Consider the following 27,207-nt stretch of genomic DNA (forward strand, 5'->3'; position numbering starts at 1 on the left):
CTACCACCTAACCACCACCTAACCACCGCGCGGCCCCGCAGGCGCCGGGGCAGTCCTCCTACCACCTAACCACCGCGCGGCCCCGCAGGCACCGGGGCGGTCCTCCTACCACCGCTTAACCACCACCTAACCACCGCGCCGCCCCACAGGCACCGGGGCGGTCCTCCTACCACCTAACCACCACCTAACCACCGCGCGGCCCCGCAGGCGCCGGGGCGGTCCTCCTACCACCTAACCACCGCGCGGCCCCGCAGGCACCGGGGCGGTCCTCCTACCACCTAACCACCGCGCGGCCCCGCAGGCGCCGGGGCGGTCCTCCTACCACCTAACCACCGCGCGGCCCCGCAGGCACCGGGGCGGTCCTCCTACCACCGCTTAACCACCACCTAACCACCACCTAACCACCGCGCCGCCCCACAGGCACCGGGGCGGTCCTCCTACCACCTAACCACCACCTAACCACCACCTAACCACCACCTAACCACCGCGCCGCCCCACAGGCACCGGGGCGGTCCTCCTACCACCTAACCACCACCTAACCACCGCGCGGCCCCGCAGGCACCGGGGCGGTCCTCCTACCACCTAACCACCACCTAACCACCGCGCGGCCCCGCAGGCGCCGGGGCGGTCCTCCTCTCTGGAGGTGCGTCGCCGCCGCACAGCGGCGAGGCGGCCTGATGGGTGTCCGCTCCGGGCGCGGATTCCCGCGGAGGACCCCGGAAAAGGGTGTCTGGGCGGTGCCCGGTCTGCCCTCGGCGCCCGGGCCGACTCGGACGCAGGGCAGCGCGGAATGGCGCCGCGGTCCGACCCTTAACAGTCAGGCGATGGTGCGGACGCCGGCGAGAGGCGGGCCCGTTGCGCACTGGGGCCTCGTGCGGCGGCGCGCCCAGACCCGTCTGCGTCTGCACTGCGCATGCGCGAGCCCGGCAGCGCCTGGGGACTGGGGCGGCGGCGCTCCCTGACCTGTCTGCGTCTGCGTGCGCCCTGGCGGCGCGAGGTCGCGGGTGGGCGATGTCGCACCGGCTGGCGGCGGCGGCTTGCAGTCGGGCGGTGACCGGGCCGCTTTCGGTGCTGTGGCGATGCGGCGCCACGGCTGGGGCTGGCGCCCGGGCCCTCGGCACCGCCCAGCAGGTGAGCAGGCGGGCGCTGCGTCGGGGCCGGGCGGGGGCCGCGCTCGCCGTCGAGGTGACGCCATCCGCCGGCGCCGGCCACTGCCCGGACTGTGAGCCCCGCTCACTCCGCGGCCCCGCGTAGTGCCACCCGGGCCCCTCCCGCAGAGTCGCCCTGCGAGCCAGGTCGATGGTGCACGTGAAGGTGTCGTGAACGGTTCGGGGTTCTCCGTCCCGCGAACCCTCGTGGAGCCTCGTGGAGCCCGTCAGACCGCCCTCATCGTGGCTGGTGCTGCGGGAAGGCCGCTGCTGGAGCTCTGTCCCGCGGTCCAGCACGAAGGTGCTGGGTGGCCGTATCTTACAGAAGAGGACGAGCATGGAGCATTCCATGTTTTAAAGTTGTTTTACTTCTGTTTTGTCCAGCCTAGTGGACAGCAACCACGTTGAATCTTGATCTAATACACTAAGGCAGGTTTTGGTTTTTGATTCTGGAAAGTTAGGTTTTCAGACTACAGTAATATAGAAGGATGGCATGGGTTGATTTTTTTTTTTCTTTTGTTATGTCTTAATGAATTTTTCACAGGGCGCGGTGGCCCCCGCCTATAATCCCAGCGGCTGGGGAGGCTGAGGCAGGAGGATCGCGAGTTCAAAGCCATCCTCAGCAACTTAACTAGACCCTAAGCAACTCAGCGACACTCTATCTCTAAATTAGATATTTTTAAAAGGCTGGGGATGTTGCTCAGTTGGTTAAGTGCCTCTGGGTTCAATTCCTGATACAAAAAAAAAAAAAAAAAAGAACTTTTCTCTCTTTGTGTCTATTCTTTTGGGAGAACACACCTTAGTTTTGTCTCCCTCCCTATTATCAGTGTTCCCTCCCTGGAATCAGTGTTTGACCTGTGTTGCATGTCCACATTGTAGAGGGCTGTTCTGGTTGTTAACATGTTCAGAGTCAGTAGTATAGTGAGTATATGTGAATTGGTATAGCACAGGTGAGTCCTCAGTCACTGAACTGTCGTGGACCTCCGTGTTTTTACATTGAAGAAGGAAGTTGGGTGGTCTTTGAATTCATTCCCAAGCTGAGTCATTCTTGCTTATCTATTAGGCAAACTTATCAGTTGACAGTTCACTAGCCAGAGAGTATGAGGGTGAAAAAGAGAGGCTGTAGCAATCTGCCTTAGAGTTGAAAGATGTACCTTAGCACTCAGCGCTCCTCAAGGGAAGTCTATGTTCTTGAGGCTTCCATGTGGTCATTTTCATTCTACAAGCTGCCTGCACAGTCCTTGGGCCTTTAGAGTTTACATGGTGTGTAAAAGAGTAACCAGACAATAAACGAGTATACCTTGTTCTTGTGGAGTATATGGAGTATGAAGGAAAAGGAGGCAAAATCAGGGGAATAACGAGAAGGGAATGGAGGAGGGATGCATGTATGCGACTTGCTGCTTGGGGGGGAGGGGAGGCAGGCTTGTCAGGTGGAATAGCCAAGGCATTGCCTTAGGGTAGGTGCCGCTGGTGTGTTCTGTATGCTCAGAGTGAAGAAGTGGTTAGTGAAAGGCAGTGCAGTCCGAGGTAGGGCCTTGTAAGCCTGGGAAGGTGTCAGCTGTGTGCTGTGTTGTGTAACTGACCTATAAGGGTCACCAGACTTGTACAAGAATGACTAGAAAGGGACCTTGATGTGCCCAGCTTCATGTCCTGGCTTTGCAGAAACCAATTTTAACAAGTTTTCTACTATTAACTGCAAATTAATGGCAGAAACCAAATTTCAAGAAGGGGCGGGTAGCATGTACCTGTGATCCTAAGGACTTGGGAGGCTGAGGCAGTAGGATCACAAGTTCCAAACCTTGGCAATTTAGTGAGACCCTGTCTCAAAAAATAAAAAAGGCCTAGGGGTGTATTTTGGTGGTAGAATGCACCTGGGATCAATCCCTGGTGCCAAAAACAAATAAAAAAATCTGTATGTTTACATTTACAGTGAGAGCTACATTTGACCTGTTGTTTCCTACCAAATCACAGAACTAAATCATGATTTGAAACAGAGGAATTGGTTGTTTTATGAAGTTTTGGAGGCCCAAAGGGTCATATTTTCTACCTCTAGGGTATACACCTCTCAGTATCTATGAAATTAGTTACTAGTGCCAAAATTGCTTCCTACTTTGAGATGGTCTTAGAGAAACCAGAGAAGATTTGGGAACCAGAATTGTCATTGCACACCTCCTGCTACCAGTTGTCTTAATTTTTGCTTTTCTGCCTACTTTCTTAGGCCAGGTTGTAAGGATTGGATGAAGTCACTAAGACGTATCTGGCCACTGTCCAGTAGTGACGTCTTGTACCTTTTGTCTGGATTCCCTGTTGACCCGCAGCTTTGGTTCCAGAGTAACGTCAGGGTAACATAGAGCCATTGTTTGTTGTTCAGTGTGTCATGTACCATCCTCAAAAAAGGTGCTGAGAGGACTTGCTGCAGCAGAAGTCCTTGTCCACCTGACACTCTTTACTCTTGATGATGTGACATCATCACCTTTTCTACCAGTCTTTCCTTTCTGAACTTGCTTGTTTAGGTTTACCCTGATTTTAATATCTTTTTTATGGCTTATTTTATTTTTTAGTCCACTGAGGCTGTTGATAGGGTGTTTGGATAAATAAATTAGCACTTTACCAATTGGGGAATGGGTTTACTTTAGAGTGATAGTCTACAGAGCTTGCTTCTTCCTCATGTTGACAGCTGAAATAACATGGGTGTTATCACCTATGGGTCTAGTTTCAGTATAATAAAATATTGGATACAATCCAAATTCTTCAGTTATGTTGGAATTTTGTTGAATACAGTTAATACTGGGTTATTGAATGTGCTTAAATTTTTTTTTTTTTTTAAAACAGTGTGTTGCCTTTTACTTTGGTAGTTTTTCTTGTGGCTTTTGAATTGAATTAATGAAAAATCTAAATTGCCTCTAGTTTTGTCCTTAACTCATGTATCAGGTAAGGTTAGCAGCTCATGGTAAAAATTGGCATTTTCCTCCCTGAGGGTTGAAGAAATACAGAGGTTCTAGAAAATTGTGTGCCTTCTTGACCTGACAGACATTAGCCTCCTAGCTGATCAAACATAAATCATAAGATTCTTTCAGTATTTTTTCCTTATTATTTTGTTTTTTTATAGTGCTAAGGATCAAACCTAGGGCCTCACACATGGTAGGCAAGCACTCTATCACTGAGATATATCCTCCTCAAATTTTCTTTTTTTCCCCCCAATTCTGAGGATTGAATCCAGGGCCTCGAACATGGTAAGCAAGGGCTCTACCTCTGAGTAACAACCAACAACCTTAAACCTTTTTTTTTGTTTGTTTCTAGACAGGATCTTGCTAAGTTGCCCAGGCTGGCCTCCAACTTGTTATCCTCCGTCCTTCTCCTTCTGAGTAGCAGGGATTATAGGCATGTGCTTTCAGGCCCAGCCTCAGTATTTTAATTTTGTGAGATTTGAGTCTTAGAATCATGTTTGGTTTTGAGCTGCATTAGTTAGGGTTAAGGCCTTATGCAAAAAATGGTGAGCTCCCTCCCCTGCTTTTGAATGCAGTAGCTGTAAAAATTCATCATGCATTTCTGCAGTGAATATACTTTATGTTTGTCCTGTTTCAACTGTTTTTTTTTTTTAATATTTATTTATTTATTTTAATGGGGTGCTGAGGATCGAACTCAGTGCCTCACATGTGCGAGGCTGGCACTCCACCACTGAGCTACAGCCCCAACCCTCAACTAGATTTTTAATGAATATTTAAGCAGATAAAGAAGGGCAGCAAGCTGATACTCAGCCCACATCCTGTCTGTTGGAACCACTGAGAGGAAATGCTGCACTGTGTTGCAATGGCAGGTCATCTGCTAATTCTCTGTCCTCTTTCAGTGCCACCAGGGGATCCGTTGTCAGAAGCTGGCTCTGCAGGGGAGACTGGCGCCATTTTCCTGGTGGCTGTGTTCAGAACCATCCAAAGGTACTTGCCTGTCTTTTCTAAGTTAGCAATATGAGGTTTACAGGGACCAGTGAAGCTTCTTCAGAGTGTCTCCTCCCACAGTGACTAAGCAGGGAGCAAGGGGCATGACAACTAGGAGGTCTCCCTTGCCATCTTTCCTAGTTTGCATATTGAGCCACAATACATCATCTTCATGACTTTACTGTTTTGATATCTAGAGAGACTGGAAAAAGAAACTCTTTTCAGAAGGAAGGTGCTTGGTGAATCTTTTGGAAGGCGTGGTAGTAAACCGTTATTTTGCATGTCTGATTTTGAGAGCCAGTCAAGCCTCGTATTTGAAAAGTAAACAGATGATATGATATGTAAGCTGTAGTCATCTTGGAGCACATTGAACCAGTTAGATCCCTGCTCTTCAGAGCAGGCTGTGGGCCCTGGCTTAGTGCTCTCAAAAGCACCTAGAGATCTGGCAGGGGCTCTCCAGCCCTATGCCAGTGTTAGGACCCTGGGCTGTGTGTTGAGTGGGGTAAGTAAGGAAGCAAGACTGAAGACAATGGCTCCATCCTGATTTGACTGTAGTGTTGCTTTTCTGAGTGGGACTTTTCTCTCAAAGTACTTCCCCTTCATTTTGTCTCTAAGGGTTTGAAAAATTCTTTAAGAGGAGTGGAAGAAACACAGATTCAGAAAAATCAACAGTGCCAAAAAAAGGTAAAAGGGTCAGTTTGATAAATCAAAATAAAGGTTCATCAACATCTAAAAAATATTAAAATTAAAAAAAATAAATTACATCATGGCTTGATGACGTGGATTGGTTTTTGGGATCAGTGTAGTCAGTATTTGTCAGATTTGTTTCTCCTGCAAAAAGTTTCCTGCTGCTGGATGCAAGACAGGAGAATCACAAGTTCAAAGCCAGCCTTGGCAATGGGCAAGGCGCTGAGCAACTCAGTGAGACCCTATTTCTAAATAAAATATAAAATAGGGCTGGAGAGTGGCTCAGTGGTTCAAGGAAGTCTTCAAGGATTGAGTTCAATCCCTGGTACCAAAAATAAGTGTTCTGCCTAGGTACCTGTGAGCATTAAGTAGGAAGAGATGGGTAGAAGCATTATGGGAGGTGTGCTGACATGTTTTGCTATGAACAGAACATTGTTTGAAAACTTGTGTTTTGTCCTAAAATTTGTGCAAAATTTTACTCATGATTCATTCTGCCCTTCCTTGGGTCCTCCTGGCCTTCTCTAGTCTTGCATGGAATTGTTTTGGATTGTTGGTGTGGCAGTGTATATGGAAGGGGGGCTACCTGTGTCCTGGCTTGTTTTGTCCTGGAACTTGTATGATTGCTGTAGAAGGGGCTCACAGGAATCCACCTCTAATGTTATCTACTGTCACAAAATGTACCCACGGGTCCAGGTTTTCCTGAGAGATGAACTCTGCCTGAGGGGAGGTGGCCTGTGTTCTGGTTCTCTGGAGTAGGGACTACCTGTGCCAGCCTACCTCTTGCTTTTCTTTCTTCCTTCCTCTCCCCTAATTACAGCCATGTTTATTAGCTAAAAATGATTTGTCATTAAAGCTCAGGTCTGACCAGCAAGGGCAAATTGGAGGGATTTTAGATGTATCGGAAGCTACTTCTCAGCAGTGTCTCCTGCATCTTCCTTTTCCTGTCTGCTGTTTGTTTCTGAAAGGCGCCAGGGTAATTAAAATTTTATGATGGAAAACGTTACTCTGTTCTCTGAGTCCTCTTTCTGTGAAAAAGTGTATATAATTATTTTCTGAAGTCACACTTTGTTTTTTCCTAGAATCTGGTGAACTAAAGAATGCTGAGCCTGGAGGAGATGGAAACAAGAGAGGAGGGAGGCAGGATGACTTTGCCTGGTGGAAACGGATGCAGAAGGTTTGTGTGCATCTGAGTGTGCCAGACCCAGACACCTGTCACTTCTCCAGGGGTGCTGTTGCTGCATGACTGAGACTGCATCGCCCTTGTCTCAGTCTGTTCCTGCCATGACAAAATACTTTAGACTGGATGGTTTTTAAATAGCTTGAAATTTATTGTTCATAATTATGGAAGCTGGGAAGTACAGGGTCAAGGTGCTGGCAGGTCCAGAGTCTGGTGAGGGCTTGCCCTCCACTAATAGATCGTGGTGTCTTGAACATGACTTCCTTCAGTGGGACCAGTACTGTGTCCTCATGTGGTGGAAGGGACAGACTTCCCTCGTGCCCTTTAGTAAGAGTACTAATCTCATCCATGAAATTGGAGCCCTTGTGGTGTCATCACCAAGTCCCCATTTCTTACTGCCATCACCTTGGGGGTCGAATTCCAACACACAGAGATTAGAAGAAACGAACTTTTTAAAACGTGCCAGGATTTCTGTCTGCACTTGGAGAGTTGCAGGTAAGAGGACATGCCATGTGATGTTGCAGAGGCAGAGCTCTTGGTGGGTTTGCTGCTTCTCCTGGGGCCTCTGGTGAGCAGCAGGTTTGGTGTGCTGTTCACAGTGTGCAGGTCTTTCCTGCTGAGAGCAGCATCTGAGCTTCCCGCATGCCTGGTCCCCCTTGGGTACCGTAGGAGGGCAGGGTTTGGTGACTGCAACATCTGAGAGGAGAGGTTTCCTTTTTCATGATGGCCCAAGGGTAGAGCTCTGGCTTAGCTGAGCCAGCCCTAGGTCTGATCTCCAGTATTGTGAAAAACAAACATACAATCAAAAGAGAGAAACACCTGCATTTAATTGCAAAATTTGTTCTCTTTTCTTCCACAGGGCGAGTTCCCCTGGGATGACAAGGATTTCCGAAATCTGGCCATTCTGGGTGCAGGTGTATCTGTGGGATTTTTCTACTTCTATTTTCGAGATCCTGGAAAAGAGATCACCTGGAAACACTTTGTTCAGTATTACCTGGCCAGAGGTCTGGTGAGCGAACTTAGTCTGCCTGGGAAGGTGCTGTGGTGGTATGCCCTTGCAGGAGACAGGTGGTGCCCCAAGAGTCAGTCCTGCTGGTGGGTGTCCTTCATGGCTCAGTTTTGTTTTTCCAGGAGCTACCCCAGCAGAACAGCACATCATGATGTCTTCTAAGACAGTCCTGTTTGTCTACTGATCTTTGACTTTTGTTCTCATTCCTGATTGGGGTTTTTTTCCTTTCTCCTTACTTTCTGCTGCCAGCCACCCCTTGACAGTGGACTGTGGCTTGGTGACTGCAGAGGAGCATGTGGCACCAGCAGAGCCTCTCTTGTGTGTTTTTCCCTTGGGGTGCTGAGTTGGGTGAAGTACTGCTCAGGCCTCAGTGTAAACCCTGTGTGAGTAAGTGCCTTCCCTCTGTTGCCCTCAGAAGAGTGTTGGCTGGACCCAGGCATTATTAAGAGCTGAAATTTTGTTTGATGAAACTCCTGTTTCCCATTAAGGTTTGTGGCCACAGCCTTTGTGTCTAACCACAGGGCACCTGCCTATCTTCAGAGAGGCCCTTGGCAACTCTCCCTATGGTGGAAGGGGACAGAGCTGCTGCAGCCCTTCCCTGTCTGTGGATCTTCTACCTGTAGGTGTGGCTGTGAGGGGGGTGAGACAAGTGTGGTGAGCCCAGGATGCCTTTCTGTGCATGGACTGGACTGCTCTCAGCACTTCCTTGAAGTCTTTTCCAAGTGTCTGACCTGACAGTGATGTGTTATTGTGGTGGGAAGGTTTGTAGGATTGAACATGTTCACCTTAGTCACATGGCCCTAAGTCCTTGCTTTTGGAGCAGTGACGATATTGTTGCTGCATGTGAGAATACACATTGTGCCCTTAAGTTGCTTCTCTCGGATTGCTTCTCTGAGGGTCAGGCTAGCCTGCTGTGTGGTTGTGTGTGGTGGTGACCACAACTGGGGAGCCTGCAGGACTGCATTTCCACTCTGCTTGGCACTGCTTCCCTGTGCTGCCTTTAGCTGGCTGAACAGGGTGGGTCTGAATCAGTTGGGTTTAAGACTCTGCTGTAAGACTTATTCCTATTTCTTTTGGGTTTTTAAGCCAGTCTGGCATGATAGTGCTCAGATATACCAGATTTTAGAAACTAGTCTTGAATTGTTTCCTGTTGATTAAAATGGAAATGAATTCAGGGAAACAAAGCTTGTACTGAACTGTGAGTGTGTGTGGGTGCAGATGGGCCTGGCTGAACTGCCCAGGGTCTGCCTGAATGTCCTGCTTGGCCTAAGCCCTCTGGTTCTCTCTCCCAGGTGGACCGGCTGGAGGTCGTGAACAAACAGTTCGTTCGTGTCATCCCTTCCCCTGGGGCGTCTTCTGAGGTGAGGGCTAGGTTTCAGGCTGGGTCTCCACACATGGCTTCCCCTCCCCCAGTGACATAAAATACAGTTTTAATTTTTTTTTTTAGTAAGATGCTTCCCCTGGTGTCCAGCAATCCCTGTTGATGTGATGGTTTATGTCATTGACCTGTGCACAGTCTTGCTTTCCAAGCAGGATAGGAACTCTTATGAGACTATAACCATGGTTCAGTTTTGCCAAGTAACATGTGAGAACCACTTGTCAAGGTTTGGGAAGAGGAAAGAATAAAAAGACAAAGACAGAAGGTCAAAGGCAGACCTCAGGCAGTTATCACAGCATTTCATCTAGAACTTAAAGCCTGTAATTTTGTGGGATCAGAAAAGAGGGAATGTCTGCTGTTTGTGTAGTTACCATTGGAGCTTGCCACAGGGTGGGATTTGTCCATGTGTGGAGATAGGGGCTAGGAGAAGAGGCTTGGTTGGAAGAGAAGTTGGTAAATGGGAATGCAAGCTGTGGACAGGTGTGTGTGTGTGTGTCAGGGCGAGTCTCAGGGGAACACAGGGGTGCGCCTAAACTTGCTCTTGGTCTCTGCAGAGGTACGTGTGGTTTAACATCGGCAGTGTTGACACCTTTGAGCGGAACCTGGAATCTGCTCAGTGGGAACTGGGGATTGAGCCAACCAACCAGGTTGCTGTGGTCTACACCACTGAGAGTGACGGGTGAGTGGCACGGGTGAGGTGACATGAGACACTTTATTCTTGGGCCTCTGATTCTGAACACAAAACAAATAGTGTTGAATCTCTTTTGGAATTTTTTTTCCCCAAGTATGTCATAGTATCTGCTAATCTTTACAGTGTCTGTAGTAAAAGAGTATATATTCATTTGGTCTGGCTTAATTTTTTAAATTTTGTATTTATTTTTTTGAGGTGGAGTCTTGCCCAGGCAGATCTCAAACTCCTGGGCTCAAGAGATCTTCCTGCCTTAGCCTTCCAGTTAACTGGGTTGCAGATGCATGCCATGGTTTAGCTTAGGTCTTAATGAGAAGAGAATTGAAGCAAAGAAATATGTATCTAGGTAACCTTCAAAAAGCATGAAATGGGAAGAAGAAGACAAAGATGCTATGTGTTGTAGCACATTACTGTAGTGCAGATGCCACTGTGCAGTAGAACCCTGTGGGAGTTCTTTGAAGGTGTGCTGCGATCCCTGCACCCTGACTCCCACTGAACCGTTGAGTCAGAAGTCCAGGTGAGCAGTCTCTGCTCACGTGCACACAGACAGACTTGCTTCCCACAGATCCTGCGTCAGCTTGCTCTCTGAACCTGCATTCCGCCCCCAGTGTGTTCCTGCCGTGCTTGTGGACTTGAGGGCAGGCCCATCTCTAATGCTCCCGTGTGCATCCCCGGACAGCACACACGTGTTGTCCTGCTCCCATATTTACTACACAGGGACGTGGTTGCTCTGGCCCTTCCTCCAGCTTGGAAACTGAATGGGTAGAGTCTGAGCTCAGGACCAGCCTTAGCCAGGAGGGTATGAAGAGTCGGTGTGGTGATGGCTTAGTTGGTTTCTTCTAGACAGGGCAGAGTGGGAATTGCAGTGAGGACGAGGAAGGTGAGTGCCTTACCATTTTTTGCTGCTGTGACAGAAGACCAGAGAGTGGGTAATTTGTAAAGAAAAGAAACTGTCTTACAGTCTGGAGTCCAAGGCTGAAGGGCCATCTGGGCAAGGGTCTTTGCTGCATCATAATGTGCTGGGGAGAGAGGATGAGAAGGAGGGTAGGACTGAACTTTGCCATTTTTATGACTGACCCATCCCCCAGAACTGACCCACTTTTGTTGTGGTGACCTTCATCCCTTCATGAGGGCCCAGCCCTCACCATCAGTTGCCTCTTGAATGGCCTTCGCCTTCTTCAGTTAGGTTCCAACGTGAGTGTGGGAGACGACATTCACGCCATAGCAGTGAGGCAGACAGGGCTCTGGAGGTGACTTACAAGTGCTGGTGGGAGGCCTGCGGGGCCTCAGTCTCCTGGTGCAGCTCCTGAGTGTTCCTTGGGGTGCTGCGTATGGCTGACTGGGGTTTTGTTCTTACTGGCTCAGTTGCCAGGACTACTGGTTTTATGGGGGCCTATTTTCTGGGAGTTGAGGTGTGTTCTAGGAGCTGACAGTGACTAGAGCCACCTTGAGGGGTGGTGGGATTGGGCCTCTGGAGAGTGTAGGAGCAAGCATTGTGCTGTGATGGGACTGGTCTGTGGACCTCACCTGTGAGGAGCTACATGGGGTCTGCAGCTCCTCCTGAGGGAGACGTGGGTCGGGGCAGCAGTGCTGTTAGAACTGGGGAGGCCGAATTTATAGACAGACCTTGACACTCTTCAAGAAGAAACTGCCCTTTTGTGCAGCAAATTCTAGAGTGGGTTACTCTTCCTGCTGAAGGTGATGCTGCTGACGTGATGAATGGTCTCCTTGGTTCTCAGCTCTTTCCTGCGAAGCCTGGTGCCTACTCTTCTCCTGGTTGGCATCCTGCTCTATGCTGTGAGAAGGGGTCCAATGGGGGCCGGGCGCAGCGGACGAGGAGGGGGCCTCTTCAGCGTTGGTGAGACAACAGCCAAGATCCTAAAGCACAACATCAATGTGCGGTTTGCAGATGTGGCTGGCTGTGAAGAGGCCAAACTGGAAATTATGGAGTTTGTGAATTTCCTGAAGAACCCCAAGCAGTATCAGGACTTAGGAGCCAAAATTCCAAAGGTACTGATTTCAGAAAACAGTCATGCTCTGAGTTCCAAGTCAAAGCCAAAGATTGCTGTTGTTCAGAGAATGAATATCAGACAAATGATTTTTCCTTGAGTTTATATTTTACTAATAACAATAGAGGATGGAAATTTGTAGGACAGGACAGTAAAAATCCTCTTATCTTGTATACAGAGATATGATAAATTGTGGTATAAAGGTGTATTAAGAATTGTAATACAAAAAACAATAATTAAAAAAAATCCTCTTATCTGTCAGACTTGAGACTACAAGTCCTAAAATTCTATAACGTTAGGTCTATGAAATGGACATAGGAATATGTGTGATTTTTTTGTTTGTTTCTTTTTTTGAAATTTAAAACACAAGTGTACATTCCTTTACTGGTCTTCATTTAGAGCCAGTCATTGCTTTGAGTTTAGTTCCCGGGATCAAAATCCTTTGTTAAACTGGGTGTGGTGGCACATGCCACGTGTGGTGGCACTGCAGTCTGAGGCAGTACCTGTGTATTTTCGTGCATTCTGTCATACTTTTCTTATCTATGCAGCTCAGGAGGCTGAAGCAGGAGGATCTGAAGTTCAAAGCCAGCCTCAACAATTTAGCGAGGCCCAAGCAACTTAGTGAGGCCCTGTCTCTAAATAAAATATACGAAGGGCTGGGGATGTGGCTTAGTGGTTGAGTGCCCCTGAGTTCAATCCTCCCCAGTTGCACCTCTGTTGAATTGTCCTGTGTGAACCACATCTTTTCTTTTCTTACCAGGGATTGAACCCAGGGACATTTAACTATTGAGCCACATCCCCAACCTTTTTTCTTTTTTATTTAGAGACCGGGTCTTGCTGAGTTGCTTAGGGCTTTGCTAAGTTGCTGAGGCTAGCCTTGAACTTGAGATCATCCTGCCTCAACCTCCCAAGTTGTTGGGGTCACAGGTGTGTGCCACCATGCCTGGCAGAACCACATATTTTCTGCAAGTTTGTTTTTCTCAGTAGAAGCAAGAACTTACTTAGGTGCAGTCTGAGGCAGTATCTGTGTATTTTCGTGCATTCTGTCATACTTTTCTTATCTATGCAACTTGAAAACATTTTATAAGACAGTTTTCCTTTATTCTTTAATTATTCAGAGCTTTCACCTTACTTTATTTACTTTTTTTAAAAAAACCCTCTTTTTAGTTATATATGAACACAATGTCTTTATTTTGTTTATATATGTGGTGCGGAGAATCGAACCCAGTGCCTCACACATGGAAGGCAGGTGCTCTGCCACTGAGCCACAGCCCAGCCTTCACCTTAGATTTTGAAGGAGTTTTAAAAAACTCTGTTTTGTTAGTTTGTGTAATATCAAATTACAGAGTTAAAACAAGTAGCCTCCGTGGTCAGGTTTGGGAGCAGACACAGCTCTCTGGAAGGCTGGTGGACAGCACAGTGCAGGAGTATGCAGCCAGACAGTGGTGTGTCCTAGGGCTGGTGGCAGCCTGGGTGTCCTGAGAGGAAACCGCCCTGGCAAAGCTGGCTGCAGTACAGAGGGCCAGTCTGTCCACTGGTGCCTTTGTGTGGTCATGGACCCATTTAGGGCTCGATGGAAGCTTGGATTTTTTTACCAGGAAGATTGGTATCCTGTGTGGTCACAGAAACTTCAAGTCCTCTCTGCTTTTCTGGACCAGGCTAGAAATTCCTGGTTGAGGTGGTGCTTAGATGACACTTAGGCCCTTTCAGTAGCTTTGTGTTCCCCCAATTCCTCCCACAAATTGGGCACCACTGGACAGTTTGTTGTGATTAATATACAAAAAGATTAGCAACCATTGTGAACCAGGGATTCCAACCAGGACACTGGATGTGTCTGTTTTACAGTTGGTGTGTGTGGGGGCCAGAAAGCATGTGGGTGTGGCAGGTGCAGAATGGTTGCCTTCTGCTTCCTGGTGGAACTTTGCCAAGTCAACGCCCAGCTGCTTTGCACCTCTGTTGACAGCCAGGTGCCAGAGTGGGTGTGTCTCACACTTATTTTATATGGTTTGATCTGGGTGTTTGGATTTACTGGGGAAAATGTGTCTGATGGAAGGAGTGGGTGAAGGAGTCAGGTTCCAAGGGAGGCCTCTCACCCCAAGTATGAGTCCCCCTTCTCGGCCAGGCTGGGCTCCTGCGAGTGGAAGCTTCTGTCAGCCTGTGTGCTACATTATAGGCTGGTTTTCCCAAATCATCACTGCCCCCTGCTGGGAGTCTGTCATGAAGAATTGACTACACTCACATAGATGTGTTTCCTGCGCACAGGAATAGGACATGGCATGCCATGGATATATCCTGCCCCTAGAATGTTCTTATGCCTGCAGGGATGGCTCCTGAGACTTTGTGTCCTGTCCCATGGCATATAAAGATCATCCATGTCATGGGCTATTATGTATCAGACCCATACGTGCCATGGAAAAGGAAGTGCTCTGTGACCACATTTGGAGGACGCAGGGCTCCACATCTTGTGGGTTTAACAGCTGGATGTGGTGTTCACGCCTGTAATCCAGCAACTCTGGAGGCTAAGGCAGGAGGATCACAAGTTCAAGAGCAGCCTGGGCAACTTAGCAAAACCTTGTCTCAAAATAAAAATGGGCTAGGGGTGTGGCTCAGCAGTAGAGTACCTCTGGGTTCAATCCCCAGTACCACAAAACAAAAACAAAAACAAAACAATAAAAAAAGATCTGATAGCAACCCAGCATTCTTCTTATTGGTACTAGGGGTTATACCCGGGGCACTTTACCACTGAGCCACATCCCCAGCCCATTTTATTTTTCATTTTGAGTCAGGGTCTCACTGAGTTGCTTAGGGCCTTGTTAAGTTGCTGAGGCTGGCTTTGAACTTGTGGTCCTCCTGCCTCAGCCTCAGAATGCCACCATGCCCAGCTGCAGTCCAGCATTCTTGACTAGAAATGGAGCAGTCCATCCCCACCCTGTAATTCTCCTTTCAGTTTTCAGATATAACTGTAATCCATGAAATAAAAATGGAGTTGTGTGGCAGGGTCGTGAATTAGTATCGTGTTTTGTTTTGTTTCCAGTATTGGGGATCAAACCCAAGGAGCTTTACCACTGAATCACATCCCAGCCCTTTTTATGTTGAGATAAGGTCTTGTTAAGTTGTTGAGGCTGGCCTTGAATCTGTGACCCTCTTGCTTCAGGCTCCTGAGTAGTTTTTGGATTACAGTTGTGCCACTGCCCTGGTGTGAATTGAATTTAAATCTTAAGCTTGAATAGAAAAAGGTAAGGAAAAGGTAGAAGAGCACATTGAACACAAAGATGTCCAACCTGAATACCTGGAGAAGTGCCTTTAAAGAGATCTGTGCCCTGCAGACCAACAAGGCAGCACAGCTGGATAGTCTTGCTGTCGCACAGTTCCAGCCAGATTGCCCTTGAGGTTCACGCCTGGTGGGCGTGAGAGCAGCTTGGTGGTAACCCCCACAGAATGTATTCCGGCCTTTGACCCAACAGCTCTGCTTCTGGAGTTCTTCCTGTAGGAAGCGTTAGGTCACGCAGGCTCCCATGTTCCATGTTACAGATTTCTAGTCAGAGCTGAGTGGGAAGTGGGGTTCATGTTGCATCTGTTCCCTGTGAGAGCCAAGTGCCTCTTGTTTGTTGCAGGGAGCCATGCTCACAGGTCCACCCGGTACTGGCAAAACACTTCTTGCCAAGGCGACTGCAGGAGAGGCCAGTGTGCCCTTTATCGCTGTGAATGGATCCGAGTTCCTGGAAATGTTTGTCGGTGTTGGACCAGCAAGGGTAGGTGAAAGGGTGATCAGCTTCAGAAGGTGCCAGCCACTTCTTGACGAGGACTGGTCACCTTGTTAGCAACAGACTGTGTGACGCTGACAACAAGCTGAGTGCATCCCACCTGTGCGAGCAGCAAGGACGGGGTCAAGGATGTGTTGCCACGCTGTGTGTGTGTGAGTAGCAAAATGGACTCTGGGTTCCTCTTCTAGGTTCGTGACATGTTTGCAATGGCCCGTAAAAACGCTCCTTGTATCTTATTTATTGATGAGATCGATGCAATTGGCAGGAAGCGAGGCCGCGGGCACCTTGGAGGCCAGAGCGAGCAGGAAAACACGCTGAACCAGATGCTCGTGGAGATGGATGGTGAGTGGACCCTTAGCAGGAGGCCCTCCTCTAGCCTCTTGTTTCTGGAAGGGTGCTCCTCGGAAGAGAATCCCCAATGCCTCTATTTTAAGGAAGGCTACTCAGGCACACAGTGGAGAAGGCCGTATGGATCCATGTAGCGGCCCCCACTGTGCAGGGGCAGAGTGAGGTAGATGCGCTTCTCTGGGTGGGGGAAAATCAGCTGAGGAGACCAAGCAGACGAATGTCAGTCACACCACGGATGGAGCAGAAACAGCCGTGCTCTTCCTGCTTGGTGTCTTGTCCCCCCCACTACCTGGGTGTTTCCTTCTCGGGAAGGTATGTTTAACATATAAGCCAGGTGTTTCTTTTTCTTCTGTTTTGTTTTTTCATACAACTGGGGCATTCTAGTACTGAGCTACATCCCCAGTCCTTTTTATTGTTTTATTTTGAGACAGGGTCTCAGTAAGTTGCCCAGGCTGACCTCAAATTTGTATCTTCCTCCCTCAGCATCTTTGGGAGTTTTGGTTACAGGGTGTCACTGTGCCCAACTTATGCCATTTTTTTGAATTTGAAAAAGCTTTCATTGGCTCTTTGGCTTCAAAGGTTAGAGGGTCAGGTTGGGTCCCTAAGACCACCCCTGACTTTGATTTTTTTTCCAGAGTCACAAGCTGATCCTGTAGTTGAAAAGCTGTGTTTCTTCACAGTGAAAGTACGTGCAACAAAACCAACCAGGAGGGCCAGGTGCGGTCAAAACCTGTAATCCCAGCGGCTTTGGAGGCTGAGGCGGGAGGATCAAGAGTTCAAAGACAGACTCAGTAATTTAGCACAGCCCTATGCAACTTAGCGAGATTCTGTCTCAAAAAAGGGCTGGGGATATGGCTCAGTGGTTAAGTGCACTTGAGTTCAATCCTTAGTACCAAAAAACAAAACAAAAACCAAGGCGGAAGGTACATAGGGCAGGTCTAGGGGAAGCCAGGCACAGCTTCCAGAGTCCTCCAGAATGTGACAGCACGTTGAAGTGGTGTTGACCTGGGAGCCGGTGAGAGACTCAAGGCTCTAGGGTTTCACTGGGTGCTGGTCATGTGGGCACCCTTTGTCTGGCACATGGCAGGATGCTCCAGAGGAGGGCAGGTGTTCATAGACCACATTGTTGCAATTTGGGTACAGGGAACTTGTCTTGCCAGGGGATGCTGGGAATGCTCCTAGAGACCCATCCCCCAGGGATCAGCTCTTTGCTGATGTTAGAGGTGGCCCTGTCTGAGGATAGCAGTGACGCCTGGGTTCCTATTTTTCTGTGTAGGCCAAAATTGCTTCCAAAGTCTTTTATTGTCTTCAGAGTCTAACAGCAAATGTGCTGTCTTCTGGTGGGCTGGACTGGAGAGGACTGTGGGCAGGAGTGGGTGGACGCCTTGCCACCATCCTGTGCCTTCTTCCTTGGTTAGCATCCCTGTTCTTTGCTCCTCCTCGCCCACCCTTGGGTAGTGCTGCACTGTGGTCTTGCTGAGCATCGTGTGGGGTTGGGCAGGGGGAACCAGGAATGAGTGGTGAGGAGATCCAGGTGCTGGGACTTCCCACAACCCTGAGGTGGGCTGTAGAGTCTTCAGTTAGCTGAGGCATGTCTGGCTTCCTGCTGGCAGAGAGGCACTCAGCTGACACAGGAGGGGACAGACTGCCAGGAGCCAGGGTGAGTGACACTGCCCAGGAAGCAGAGAGGATCCTCAGTCAGGTTGGGCCAGCCAGCTGGGCAGGGCCTCCTGCCTGCCTGATAGCCCTTGCAGTGTGGTGTGGAGTGAGCAGAGGGAAGCAGCAAGGGAAGGAGATGTGCTGGCCTGGGTCTTCCTTGGGCTCACCTGGTTCTCTCTCCAGGGTTCAACTCTACCACCAATGTGGTGGTGCTGGCTGGCACCAACCGCCCTGACATCCTTGATCCAGCCCTGACGCGGCCCGGCCGGTTTGATCGCCAGATTTACCTTGGTGAGTTGCTTAGGTACCTGGGTTTGGTCCTCAGCCTCTGGGGTTAAAAATTGGGTAGATTGTTCGCTGCATATTTGGAGACAATTTTGATGGGGATCCTGAAGTAAGTAAGATAATATTTTGAAAATGTGGAGATACTCAACTACCCCATGGTGCTGCTGTGTTATTATGTCAAAATGTCACTGCAGTGCATGTAGGTGGGCATTATGTAGCAGATTTGTACTCTCCAGCTTTTGTTTTTGTACCATATTATAAAAAATAGTTTAGAAGACAAAGAGTTTGTACCTCGCCCTTCACCCTGACAACACGCTGTCTTTGTCTTCCCTGACACTTTCCCACTGGGACACTAGTCCATGTGGGTGCTCTGGGCAGCAGGGCAGTGCTCATTTTCCTTGCTGTCTGGTTGGTTACATGGCCTGGAACTGGATTTAATATTGGTCAAGGCGGTTAGGGCGTTTCATTGAGCTGAAGAGCTAAACACACATGCTCTTTGATCTGTCCTGCCATTGCACCCTGGCTCCAGCCAGATGACAGTGGCAGAGTGTGCTCCTGGCTGGCCTTGCAGTTGTGTGAGGTGACTGTTGGGGACCCGACTCTGAAGTCCAGTGAACACAGAGCTTGTGTGTGTCTCCCTATTTCTTCACTAGGCCCCCCTGACATCAAAGGCAGGTCCTCCATCTTCAAGGTCCACCTGCGTCCTCTCAAGCTGGATGAGAGCCTCAGGAACGATGCCCTGGCAAGGAAGCTGGCAGCACTCACTCCAGGCTTCACTGGTGAGTGTTGCTGGGCTGAACTGCACCCGCCAGGAGCCAAGTACGCCCAGCTGATGGCAGTTGGCAGGTGTTTTCTGTGCCTGCGTATTTGGTCCTGGCAACTGTCCACTCTGGTCTGTAGAACGTTGAACCTGTTAAGACATTCAGAGGCCTTGGGGATCTTCTCCCCACAGCCTATTGGTGCCCGCTTGAGTTTGTTTTTAATTCTGTTCAGACTTAGTAAGGAACGAAAACTGGAGTGAAGACACATGACACTTTGGGATGCTTCCTCTATGTTTCTGAGCAGAAACCCAGTCTCTTGTGATAACATTCTTATTTTCCTGCCAGAGTGGTCTGAACCCTAGGCATGGGTGCGGACCTTTCAAAGGGCTTCCTGCCTACTCACCCCTGTGAGCAGCCTTTTGTAAGCTTTAGTGCCTCATCAGATTTGAGCAGTCAGAGGAGAACCAGAGAAATTGGAGCTACGGCAAAGGAAGTTAACCACTCCATAGAGCGGAAAGGAACAAGAGTGAAGAGCAAAGCCTAAGGGCCTGTGGTGCATTGCTGCAAGGACCAGCATGCGTTGTGGAAATTCCAGGACAGTCGAGGGCCTGGGGCAGAAAGAAAGTTCAGAGCAATAGTGGTTCAGAACTTCCCAAGCTGGATAAGACCTGAACCTGCACGTCTGAGAAACTCTGAACTCAGAAGTATGAATAGGTTCAGAAGAGATCCAGAGAGACACATCATAATCCATCTGTTAAAAGCCAAACATGAGAGAGTCTTGAAAGCAATAGGAGAGACAGACAGGGAATGAAGGAGTCACAGCCAGCTTCTCTTCAGGAACTGTGTAGGCCAGAAGGCACTGACAAGAGGTACCGGGTGCCAGAAGAAAATGTGTCATGGGGCTGGGGTTGTGGCTCAGTGATGGGGCATTTACCTAGCACGTATGAGGCACTGGGTTCAGTCCTCAGCACCTCAAAAAAATAAATTAATGGGCTGGGTTGTGGATCAGTGGCAGGGCGCTTGCCTAGCATGTGTGAAGCACTGGGTTTGATTCTCAGCGCCACATATGAATAAATAAAATAAAGGTCCATTGACAACTGAAAAATAAAAATAAAAAAAATAATAAAACTCAGGTTTTGTGTCCACCTACAACTAAAAAAAAAAATTGAAAGAAAAATTGGTCAGCTGAGAATTCTATATCTATATCAAGAATTCTAATTCTATATCAAGAATGAAAGAGGAACTGTTATGTTGTAGATTTTAAAGACAATGAAGGAGTTTACTAGTAGGCCTCCCCTGTGAGAAATGTTGGAGGAAGCTTCAGGCTTTAGGTTAGCAATGACAGTGACTGAAGTCATGTGAAGAAGTGGCACTAGCAAAGGAGGATAATCAAGGCCAGTATCGTTAGGGTTTATAGTTTTTTTATAGCATTTAAAAAACAAATGCATGAAACTCATTATAGATGAATGCTAATGAGCACACAGTGTATAAAGATGTGGTCTGTGAACATTATGCACAGCGGGAAGGAGGAGATATAGCGGACAGAAGTTGAAATTCAAGTAGAACTATAGAGGACCCCTTGTAAAAGGACAAAGTGGGACTCTCACTGCCCTATTTCAGAACTTCTCATAGAAGTGTGGCAAACAACAGTGTGGTCCTGGTACAAGGATAGACATAGACCACTGAATGGAGTTAAAAGTCCAAAAAGGGGGGGGGGGGGAAGTCCAAATAGAAACCCACCTGTGCATTTATGGTCAGCTGGTTTTTGACAAAGGTGCCAAGAGCATTCTGTGGGGAAAAGATTAGTCCCTTCTACAGAAGTCCTGGGACTACTGGATTTCCAAGGAGGTGTTAGACCCCTACCTGACATCATATTGAAAAACAAGCTCAAAGTGGATAAAACATATTTAAGAGCCAAGAGTGTCGTAATTTGTGACAGCTAAAAAGCAGAGCCACCTCAGTGTCCACTCATGGTGAGCAGATGAAGAACAAGGGCATAGGAAAGGACGCTTTCATCTGTAAAGAAATGAAGTACCCAGCTGGGCACAGTGGCACACGCCTATAATCCCAGCGGCTGGGGAGGCTGAGACAGGAGGATCGTGAGTTCAAAGCCAGCCTCAGCAGTGGTGAGGCTCTAAGCAACTCAGGTCTTTAAAATAAACACAAAATAGGGCTGGGGATGTAGTTCAGTGGTTGAGTGCCCCTCAGTTCAATCCCCTGTATCAAATAGAAAAAAGAACAAGAAATGAAGTACCCGTATTTGCTACAGCATAGACGGAGCTGTAAAATGTGCTCAGTGAAGGATGCCAGGCACAGAAGAGCCACATCTGACATGACCCCAGTGATAGGAAATGCTGAGAATGCAGATCCGTGGGTGGGTGGGTGGGAGTGGGATTAAGTGTGAACAGGCATGGGGTGTCTCAGGTATGGGCAGTGTCCTATAACTAGATTGTGCCCTAGTCGCACAATTTGATTTTACTAAAAACCAGTGACGTGTATGCCTAAAATACACACTTGTATGGTATGTGAATTATTTATCAGTAAAGTTGTATAACCAGGAAATTTGGCTAAAAATAATGACGAATGATGAAGTGGTTCCCATTACCTTGCAGTTTTCCTCTAAAGTTTAACCCTGGCCTCTACCTTTAACACACCTCATCTGGGTGTCACTGTAGCTGTCAGGGAGCACTGACTATCTCTTCTTCCTGGTCAGGTGCTGATATCTCTAACGTGTGCAATGAAGCAGCCCTGATTGCTGCCCGCCACCTGAGTGCTTTTGTCCAGCAGAAGCATTTTGAGCAGGCCATTGAGAGAGTCATCGGAGGTGAGCCCATCTGCCCCTGGGGAGGAGAGGCATTTCCAGCTCTGCTCCTGGCAGGCCCCCCCCCCAGCCCAACCTCACTTTTGCATAGGGAGACATGATTAGTTTTCTAAGCCAAAATTTGGGTCTGTGGATCTCCCAGCAGCTTTCCTGCCCTTGGGACTGTGTGCAGTCCATCTGAGGGTCAGTCTTAGATGTGGAAGGCAAAGCAAGTCCTCCCTGAAGGGAGGGGAGGAAGACAGAACGAATGGCAAGTCTTGGGAAGCCTTTGGGAGCTCTCTTGGCACAGCACTGCTGAGGAGTGAGTGTCAGTGTCTTCTTCAGCTTGGCGGGTAACTACCATCTTCAGCCAGCAGTGGGTGAGACAGTCTCCTGCAGTTTGGGGAACCCCAGGACTCAGCTGGGCCAGGCAGGTGGCAGCTGGAGTTAGCAGTGGGTCAGGGTCTTCTAGGGCCACCAGAGTTGCCAGAGGCTGCATGGGCTGGCCTGGCTCTTCTTGGTGCTGTTCCTGGAAATGGAGATTATAGAGGCAGCAGTAGCACATCCTTATGGCCCTGCCCCATGCTGAGACCCACATCAGCCAGCTGGGAGGTTATCCTTGAGCTTCGTTTTCATTTGTTTTTTTGACATATAATATCTACTAAATAGCTCAAAGCAAAACCCGGAATTTGTCAAGGGCATTCTGGGGGCTGATGACCCATGCAGCTCAACATGTGCTGCTCTTGTTTGCTTCTCTGTCCTGTCACTGTGGGGCTGGGCTGTGAGATCTTTGGGAACTGCCCTCTTGTTCCACCATGCTTGGGTTTTGCCTCTTGTCATGCCCCAGAAAGGACACAGCACCTCTGACTCACATTGGTTCACAGCTGCTGCTTGAAGCAGCCTGTGCCTGAGGAGTGGGAAGTAGGGTGGGGCCTGGAGGTTGGGTGGGAATGTCCCCCAGAACTAGGACATAGCATGGAGCTACACTTTGGGGCAGCCCAGGCCTCTCTGCCACCTTCTGCCCTAGAGGGAGGGACTCCCAGGTGGGTGTTGGGAATCAAGTGTGGCAGCAGATCCAGGCCCTCAGTCTGGTGGGGTGTATGTTGGGCTTTTTTCCCCTACCTCTCACTCACCTGGGAATGTGATTTGTAGGCTTTGAGAAGAAGACTCAGGTCTTGCAGCCCAGTGAAAAGACAACCGTGGCCTACCATGAGGCAGGGCACGCAGTGGTAGGCTGGTTCTTGGAGCATGCAGACCCCTTGCTGAAGGTGGGTCTCTTGTGCTGAGTGTGTCTGCCCGTGGAGCCTAGGTGTTACCTGCTCATGTGCCTGGCGATCCAGCCAGTTCATGTGGGCACAGCCCTCCTGGGGGTGACCCTTTTATTTTTCAAGGCATGTGCTGGTCTTGAGTCTGTTAGATTCCTTGTGGGGGCAGGGGGAGAAGAAGCATTAGGAAGGCAGAGCAGGGTGTGTTGGCTCTAGGTTGGGCCTCAGCCACTGACTCCTGAGAAGTCAATCCAGAACTTGCTTTGCTCCTGAGCGTTGGATTTGATCCCTGTCAGAAGAGGTTTCCATAGCAACCTCTTGAGCTGAGCCCCTAGGCAGGGCCAGTGCATTTCTCAGGGTGACACTTCCTGTCAGTGGTGGGGCTGAGGCCCAGGGCTCTCTTCTCCAACTTGTAAGGGGTGAGCCCCTGGCCAGGGCTGTGAGAGGGTGTGTCTGGGCTGCACTGGGGTGCTGCTGGGGGACTGACGAGCTTGTGGCCCCTCTTTTGCAGGTGTCCATCATCCCCCGGGGCAAGGGGCTTGGGTACGCCCAGTACCTTCCCCGTGAGCAGTACCTCTATACGCGGGAGCAGCTTTTTGACCGCATGTGCATGATGCTGGGCGGCAGGGTGGCTGAGCAGCTGTTCTTTGGGCAGATCACCACTGGGGCTCAGGATGACTTGAGGAAGGTTACCCAGAGCGCCTATGCCCAGGTAAAGAGCAGCTGTCCTGTGAGTGGCTCTTGGTGCTGTGTTGGGGGCGGCTCACCCTCTGCTCCTTTTGTACTTGCAGATTGTGCAGTTTGGGATGAGTGAGAAGCTGGGCCAGGTGTCCTTCGACTTCCCCCAGCCAGGTGAAGCCCTGGTTGAAAAGCCGTACAGTGAGGCCACTGCCCAGCTCATTGATGAGGAGGTCCGGCGCCTCATTGGCTCTGCCTACGACCGCACCCTGGAGTTGCTGACTAGGTGCCGGGAGCAGGTGGAGAAGGTGAGGGGAACCTATGGCCAGGGAATGGGAGGGAGTCCCCTTGTAGCAGCCTGACAGATGGACTGTCATCTCCAGGTAGGCAAGCGGCTCCTGGAAAAAGAAGTGCTGGAGAAGGCCGACATGGTGGAGCTGTTGGGCCCTCGGCCCTTCGTGGAGAAGTGCACCTATGAGGAGTTCGTGGAGGGCACTGGTAGCCTAGAGGAGGATGCATCCCTTCCCGAGGGCCTGAAGGGCTGGAACCAGGGACGGGAGGAGGGGGCACAGAGCAGCACTTGCAGGAGAGCCCTGCCTAGCCTGTGTGCAGCCACCTGCAGTCACGATGGCTGGGCTCCCAGGCAGCAGCTGCTACCCAGAGCGTGTGCAGAACAGCTGCCAGAGTAACTGGAAAACAGATTAAAATAAGTGACAACCCCAGACAGACATTTAGATCAGGTGCTCACAGTCTAGAGAGGAGAGGGAGGGGAGTTGGCAGCCACCAGAGAGGAGGTGGCTGAAGGGGCAGAAGCGGTTCTCCAGCCCTTGGACCTCATTCCTAGGGTGACTTTGGTCAGAGGGAGAGACATCTGGGCTCTGACCCGTGGGAGCCAAGGAAGGACAAGAATCTTCCTGGGGAGCCCTGGGTGTAGTGGCCACTAGGAATCTGGATCTTGTGGTGGAGACAAGCCCTCAGTGTCCTAGTGAGCCTGTCCGTGGGGAGGTGTGAAGGTGGGTTGTCTCAAAATGGCTTGGAGGAAGAGTGTGGCCCAGCACAGACACCCCAAGGTTTGGTGAGGTAAAGAGAAGGAAGTGGTAAGCCAGTTAGTTACCAAGGACATCTGGGTCCACAGTGGCCATTGTGTGGGGGAGAGTGGTTGTTTGGTAACCAAAAAGGAAACGTCACCACACTTGCATCCCTGAGTTGAAGGCAGGGGTCATAGGGCGCCATCTGGGGCCTGGGCCCTGTGGCAGCAGCATCGTTTAAGCTTAAGGGAGACTTGGGCTCTCACCAGAGCCTTGCCCAGGGTGGGCATGCCTTACTGACCAAGATGAGTAGAGACTCTGCTTTCCCCAAAATCCCTTGTGTTGAGGTTTAGGGGAGGATCTGCGGTGATCCCCCATGGCCTCCCCACAGCCCTGAGGGAGGGTTTGTAGGGCCTTGAAGCCTCTGCAGATGCCGCCTCTATTAATCCTCTTCTGTCTTTTTCAATAAAAAGAAGACTGGTTCTGGGTCATGGGCTCCAGACCTCATGATGCCCTGAATTGAAAGTGTCCCCCTCTTTCCTTGGTCCTGGGGTTTGAGGACCCCTACTGTTGGGGCTCAGCGTGACTGAATGGGCCTTAGTGAAAGTGGGCTTCCTCCTGTATCACAGGTGTGGGTGTGAGCCATTCCAGCTGGCAGGCGCATCTGGCAGGCGCATCTGGCGTAGCTTGGCTGTTGGCCAGTGTCCTGGGTGCCCATCTGAGAGGAGGTTCCGCTTGCTGCCCCACACTCCAGACCCTGGCCAAACTCTGACTTTCTAGGGACTGGCACTTTCAACTTTCATAGATTGTAAAATGTACATTGTTGAATTTTTTAAATCTCAGGCTCCACCTAGATCATGGTCTTCACCAAACCCAGATGAGTTGAGGCATTTGGGGACTTCTTGGGTTCCCTTTGATGGAGGCCAAGGGTGCTCCCTCAACTCCAGAGGCCCCTGTGGTAGGGCCTCCAGGGTCCAGTCTGCCTTGTGCATTCAGGTCCTCAGGCCTCGGCACCTCTTTCTAGCCACACCTGAGCTGCTCCTGGTAGAACACAATCGGGCCAGCTCCTTGGTGTCTTCCTCTACCCTCTTTACCTGTTTGGTCCAGTCCCCCACCCCCGTGTGTCTTTCACAAGGTGTTCAGTAATTAGCACAGTCTATGTCTTCTTGTCCACCCTAACTCAGTGAGGTCATCCTATAGTCCTGTGGGTGCTGCTCTTTCTGCCACAGAAATCTCATGCTAAAGAGTTGCCAGCAGATGAATGAGCCTATAGGAGGCGGGAGCCAGCAGCCCTTTTCCCGGTTAGAACTGGGAGCAGGTAAGGCTAGTAGGGCCTGTGCTTGACCAGGGTCTGCATCCAGGTCCATGTCCTCAGCTGCCTGAGGGAAGGGAATTTAGAATGGGAGGTGTCAGAGAGTGTCAGGAGTCACCCCCTTCCCAGAAAGCACGAGTCTGTTTCTGAGTCCATAACATAGAAGCCTGGCTTTCTGCTAGGGAGGGTCCAGGCTTCCCTTCTGGAGCCTCACAGGGCAACTTTGTGCTGAGGAAGAATGCACATGTATGGGCCAGGCAGAAAGCAGGTCAGACCTGGCTGGGCCTCCTCCCTGGCCTGCCAGCGGCCTTACTGTGGCTCTCTCAGGACATGGCCCTGCTGGGAAGGCTGATCGCCAGGGAGCGCCTGCTCTTCTGGTTTGGACCACCTTTGTGGGCTTATGTGGGCAGCACATTTATTCCAAAGAATTCCTTTTGCTGTCTTAGGGGATAGGAATCAGGGCACTGTCCTTAAAATGCAACCCAGCAAGCAGCCTGGCGCACAGGGCAGCTGGAGCACGGCCAGTGCCCTCACCACAGCAGGCCTGGTGTGCCTGTGGCATTTGGAAGGAAGAGCCTGGCTCAGGCCTTCAGAGGGTGGCGGAACTTTAATCCCACTCAGCGTGCCCCCCAGTGGCTGCAGCAGAAAGGGTGGGAAGTGGGGAGGGAGACCCTGGGGCACACAGCTGCCTTTATGAGGTGAAAGAGATAGCTGCTCAGTTCTTTTCCACTGGAAATCAGAGACCTGGTCAGGCAGGAACTGGACTTTCCTTCAGAGGCCAATAGTACATGGAGGTGGGGTGAAGGATCAGAAGTGGGAGCCTCCTGGATGTCCCCAGCACATGGCAGAAGCCCAGTGCATCCCTCTAGTGGAGACCTGTGAAAACGAAGACCAAGGGCCTGTCTTCCTTCCCCAGAAACACTTCAGTGTGGAGCAGAGCAGGGCAGGTTGACTGGGGACACAGAGCAAGCTTGCAGTTTTTTTCAAAACCAGTCTTTGATTCACACTCAGACCAGAAGACTATTCTGGGTCTCTTCGCACATAAAAAGGAATTTTGGGAGCAGCTGGGTTGGGTGCCTAGGACATCCCCACAGCAGAGAGAGTAGGCCTGTTGGCCCTACTTCCCCTGCCCCTCCTTGGAATATTCCCAGGATCCGGTCCCAGGGTCACAGAGTGTGTTTGATAGGCTGTGCTGGGGCTGGGCAGTGGGATGTGGAAAACAGACAAAACTAGGTGCCCTTGTAATAGATGTGGGATGGGAGAGGGCGAGCCGCCC

General features: G+C 50.0%; 2 protein-coding genes across 4 annotated transcripts in view; both read left to right on the forward strand.

The window, feature by feature from the left end:
• The window catches only part of Def8 (differentially expressed in FDCP 8 homolog), a 93,412-nt gene that overhangs the window by 23,167 nt on the left and 43,038 nt on the right, over positions 1-27,207 (forward strand). The gene's annotated exons all lie outside the window — the stretch shown is intronic.
• Positions 931-25,138, forward strand: LOC114090930 (mitochondrial inner membrane m-AAA protease component AFG3L1-like). Of its 3 annotated transcripts, XM_071605177.1 has the most exons (18): positions 931-1,131; positions 4,996-5,083; positions 5,699-5,767; positions 6,850-6,944; positions 7,807-7,956; positions 9,249-9,317; positions 9,889-10,013; positions 11,762-12,032; positions 15,646-15,783; positions 15,984-16,137; positions 17,986-18,093; positions 18,741-18,866; positions 21,562-21,672; positions 21,815-21,970; positions 22,801-22,916; positions 23,425-23,625; positions 23,705-23,899; positions 23,975-25,138. In XM_071605177.1, the coding sequence occupies exons 1-18, from the start codon at positions 1,012-1,014 to the stop codon at positions 24,278-24,280; spliced, it is 2,598 nt and encodes an 865-aa protein (XP_071461278.1). In that variant the 5' UTR covers positions 931-1,011; the 3' UTR covers positions 24,281-25,138. The 3 variants fall into 3 exon arrangements, with proteins under 3 accessions (XP_071461278.1, XP_071461280.1, XP_071461279.1); XM_071605179.1 differs by lacking the exon at positions 21,815-21,970; XM_071605178.1 differs by lacking the exon at positions 9,249-9,317.

The sequence above is a fragment of the Marmota flaviventris genome, chromosome 18, assembly GCF_047511675.1.
Source record: "Marmota flaviventris isolate mMarFla1 chromosome 18, mMarFla1.hap1, whole genome shotgun sequence".
NCBI lineage: Eukaryota > Metazoa > Chordata > Mammalia > Rodentia > Sciuridae > Marmota > Marmota flaviventris.

Excerpts from the sequence above, each read along its gene's own strand:
- LOC114090930 (XM_071605177.1), top strand. The coding sequence starts at position 1,012 with ATGTCGCACCGGCTGGCGGCGGCGGCTTGCAGTCGGGCGGTGACCGGG. Across the intron at positions 12,033-15,645 it reads TAGGAGCCAAAATTCCAAAG|GGAGCCATGCTCACAGGTCC; the intron begins GTACTGATTTCA and ends TGTTTGTTGCAG. Across the intron at positions 21,673-21,814 it reads CATTGAGAGAGTCATCGGAG|CTTTCCTGCCCTTGGGACTG; the intron begins GTGAGCCCATCT and ends ATCTCCCAGCAG.